We start from the raw sequence: 4,204 nt of genomic DNA on the forward strand, positions 1-4,204 counted from the left end.
TGGTGATTTATCAGCTTCCTTTTGAAGAGGGAACAGCTCAAGGAACAAAAAAAGCCCTTGAGCTCCCACCCCACGCAGCTCCCATCTTATCTGCACAACAACTGGCCATGGCTCTGGCCTCCCAGCAGCACGTTGGGAACCAAGAAGTCTGTAACGCAGCAGGTTCCTGTCTGCTGCTGGAAATGGTTGGCAGTGGGAGGAACTGTTTGGGATAAAAAAAAAACCCTGCTTTTCTTCCAGCAAGCAGGACTCTGGCAGAGGGGTGGGTTTAGGATGGCTGGGAGCTCTGCTGGTGGATAACCAGGATTCAGGAGATGGAAACGAGCCACGCTGGGGCACGCTGTGGGAAGGAGTTTCCACCCAGTCCACGGCAGCAGGGTGGTGACAACACGGAGGCTCCGGGCTGCCAGAGGTCCCAGAGGTCTCCCTGACTCCTTGGCCAACGCTGGGGCAAGCTCCCAGACAGACTGGGGCAAGCTCCCAGACAGACTGGGGCTTTGGGGCTAAGGGGAGGTTATTGCTCCCGGCTTCTCCGGCTTCTTGCCCTTGGACAGGGCAGCTGCTTGCTTCAGGAGCTCTCTGTTCTTGGCCTGGAAACAGTGAAAAGGGGCAGTCAGTGGCACGGGCAGCACCAGCTCCTGGGGGCCAGGACCCCGCTGGGACTGGGAAGAGCTGGGAGTGAACGGCTCCTGCTGGGGGAAGCGACGAGGCACAACCCCCGGCCGAGGCCGCGCCCCGAGGCGGCAGGAACACCTCCTCCTCCCCTCCCACCGCCCGCCGTGCTCTGTGCAGGGACACCCCGGCGACTCGAGGCCCCAGCCTGGCTCTCCTTGGAGCAGGTCAAGGCCAATTTCCCCTACCCCAAACTCTCTTCTGTCAAACAGACCTGTGTGGAGCAGCTCCTGCTCTCCAGCTTTGCTTCACCCCTGGTTTCTTCACATGCCACTGACATTTTACCAGAATTTAGCTCTCTGCTGACCCCACATCCCCACTAGGAGCTAGGGACTAGGTCTCCCCAGCTGGAGCCTTCTCCTCTCAGCTGCCCCAGCCCAACTCTCTCCTGCTGGGCTCCCAGCAGAGGGGTTCCCCCCTCGGGGCATTGCTGGGGCTCCTCTGGCCCCGCTCCAGCAGGTCCCTGGCTCTGCTGTGCTGAGGACTCCAGAGCTGCCCCAGCACTGCAGGGGGGTCTCACAGAGCTGGCAGAGGGGCAGGATCCCCTCCCTGCCCTGCTGCCCACACTGCTGGGGGCTCCTGGGCTGCCAGCACATGTTTCCAGAGTGGACATTGTGGAACTGTTGTAGTAGCACCAACCCCACCCAAGGCTGTGAGACAGAAACAGCTCTGGGCTGAGCCAGGCAGTGCAGCACCCACAAGACACAGCAGGGACAGAGGGCTCTGGCTGTCACCAGCCCCTCCAGCACAAACCACCAGTGGCTCCCCAGTTGGGAGGAGCAGGGAGCACATCCAGCCCTCAGCACAGCACCCACAGATGTTCTGGCCTTCAGGCAGCTTTGCAGAGCTCCAGAACGTGCCCTGGGCAGGGCTGCTCACAGGCCCCAGCTCCCTGCCAGCCCCAAACCCAGCCTGATCATTAACTGGGGTGTGTGCTGAGAGAGGAGGGGCTGTTTTCTCAGGGCAATAAAACCCTTTTGTCTTCTCCCCTCCCAGTTCTCATCGCTCAGGCCTTCAATCCTTATACAGCCCAGAATAACTCGGGGTGCAAAGTTCACCTCTGTGTCTGATTCCTCCACCCTAAGCAGCTCCTCTGCTCTCTGCCCTCATCTCTGGTGGCTCAGACTGCTCACACCAATACTCTGCCATGGCCATGGCAAGAATCCTGCTCTCCCTGTTCCCTCCACCTCAGGGACTTCTCCATTTGGACTCCAGAGACAGTGCTCTAAAGGAATGATTGATTGTTTCCTGAGCTTTGTTCTCTCTGGCCACATAAATCCCACAAAGAGCTACGTGGTGCAGGGAGCTGACAAAGGTTCTGCAGGCTGGAGAAACAGGTTCCAACCTGATTTTGGCAATAAGTAAAAGGAGTTTGATGGTCCCCCTTTAGTCCATAGGGGACACAATGCAGCACGTTACAATCCAGTAAGCCTGAGAGCAAGTAGAGAGCAGCAAGGGGGATATAAATAGAGGTTCCAACTCCCTGCAGCCTGGTGCAGAGCAGAGGCTGTAGGAAGCTAGCAGAGCTCTGTGTGCAGAAGCTCACAGGGTGTTGTCATCAAGGGTGTCCTCAGTCACTCCTGGATACAGCACAGCTCAGCAAATGAAACCAAAAATGCTGTCACCTGTAATTGCTCCATGACCTCCTTGTGTGTCTTCTCCATTTGGTTCATCTTTGCCCTCATCTGAGATTCCTGGTACTGGAGGTCAGCTTTCAGCTCTGTGATCTGCAGGGAAACCAGGGAGCAGCAAGTGAGCTGGAAGAAGAAATGATTGCCTTCACCCCAGGCGCCAGGGAAAACGCCTCTGCAGAAACTGTGGGAGATGGGGCAAGTTCAGAAACGTGCTGGGGTGGGCTGGGGAAGAGCAGTGAGACCAGAACCACATCCTGGAGCTGCACAGAGAAGTGGGAGCGGCCAGGAACCATCCTGCAAGGAGCAGCATGTTTGCTCTCAGTCTTGCCCCTACATGGAGGTCTCTGAGACAGTGGTCAGAAAACGCCTCCTTATGAAATGAGATCTCCTGGGTGGCTCCAAAAAGCCTCTAACTTTGGAAAGGAGGAGCTTGGAAAGAGCCAGAAACTCTCTGTTGCTCACTCCAGTCTTAAAAGCCAGGCTCTGCTGGAGGGTGACCTGTGTGAACGTGTCAGTGTGCTGTGGGGGGAAGCAAGCCAAGGGCTGTACCTTCTTCTCCTTCTCCAAAATCATCTGATCTTTCTGGTGCAGCATCTTTTTTAAAGTAGCCACTTCCTCCTTCAGCTGGGCAATGATAACAAAGTGGTCAGTGCCAGGAGAGTCCAGGGCGAGGTCTGGAGAAAAACTGCAGCAAAGAAGAGGGAAAGATTCTCATCAGGACTGCAGCTCTCTGCTCAGGCAGAGGGACCCTCCCACCAGGGAGAACGGGTTCAGCACCCACGTCGTGTCCTCCAGCACTCCTCCAGGGCAGGTGTTACCTGTGTCCCTGCCCTGGGTGCCACACAGAATTTGGGAAAGGGGTTATGTGTGGTGTGTTGAGCTGTGCTGCTGCATCATCAGCAGGGACAGGGACTCTGGCTGAGCAGTGGCTCCAGCATTCAAACACCAACAACACTGTTTTGAACCAAAAGAGTTGAGGAGGGTGATCAGAGCACTCATGAACCTTGATGCAAGCACTCAGGAACTCGCTTTGCTCAGTCCTTGGATGTGCAGCAAAACTCTTCACTAAGTGTCAACAAACAGACTGGGAAGGAGGGAACATGAAAGAGAAACAAACAACCTCCAAGTTAAACAAACAGGCCCAGATAAAAGTCAGAGCTGTCCTCAGCAAAGAAAAGGGATAAAAAGACACGCTGGATTTCTGCATTCTGGTTCCACCATGACAAAGCAATTTAGGGAGAAGCTTGATTACACTTCAGAGCAGGAAAACTCTCAAGGAAGACAGAGAAATCACTGAGCACATCACTTATACCCCACTGGAAACCTAAGTAAAAGCTTCCCTGGCCAGGAGCCAGCACCCTGCACCAGTAACTCCCAAATCTCACCCCCGAGACACCCAGTGACCCGGGGGCAGCCACGCACTGGAACATTCCAGGTCACAGGATAAGATGTGCTGCAGCCACAGGCCCAGGGAGCTCACCTGACCCTTCCCTGCCTCCTGTTCTCACCACTGCACTGGTTTTTATCTGCTGGTGCTAAAAGGGCAGTGCCCGCCCAGCCACACACGCTGGCAACTGCCCTGTGAAAACGTGGCTGGAAGGAGGCCACAAAGCTTCAGCTCCCAGATGACTGGAGTCTGGCTGTCACCAGACTGCACTGCTGCTATCAGGATAAACAGCCAGGATTAACAGCAGCCTGAGTTGTTTTTGAAGGCTCCAGAGTAGGTCAACACACATGCTAAAGCCTGCACTCGGGTCTAAAGGTGCAGTGAGATGGGGAAGGGATGGTCTGGACTCAACTGGTGCCCCTCTGAGTGCTGATCTTCTAGGAAGCTCATGGAGTGCAACCAGGGCAAAGGCAGGGACCTGACTGAAGAATAACCCCCTGCAGCAGGACAG

At 55.7% G+C, this 4,204-nt stretch overlaps 1 protein-coding gene across 1 annotated transcript; it reads right to left on the reverse strand.

The window, feature by feature from the left end:
* Positions 1-503: 503 nt before the first annotated feature.
* Positions 504-2,991, reverse strand: LOC103775697 (protein FAM76A; the record flags this gene model as incomplete). Its single annotated transcript, XM_008943168.1, has 3 exons — positions 504-590; positions 2,298-2,399; positions 2,856-2,991. Coding segments are annotated over 3 exons (325 nt in total), but the record flags the coding sequence as incomplete, so codon positions are not given.
* Between the last annotated feature and the right edge of the window lie 1,213 nt (positions 2,992-4,204).

The sequence above is a fragment of the Merops nubicus genome, unplaced genomic scaffold, assembly GCF_000691845.1.
Source record: "Merops nubicus isolate BGI_N331 unplaced genomic scaffold, ASM69184v1 scaffold30036, whole genome shotgun sequence".
Classification (NCBI taxonomy): domain Eukaryota; kingdom Metazoa; phylum Chordata; class Aves; order Coraciiformes; family Meropidae; genus Merops; species Merops nubicus.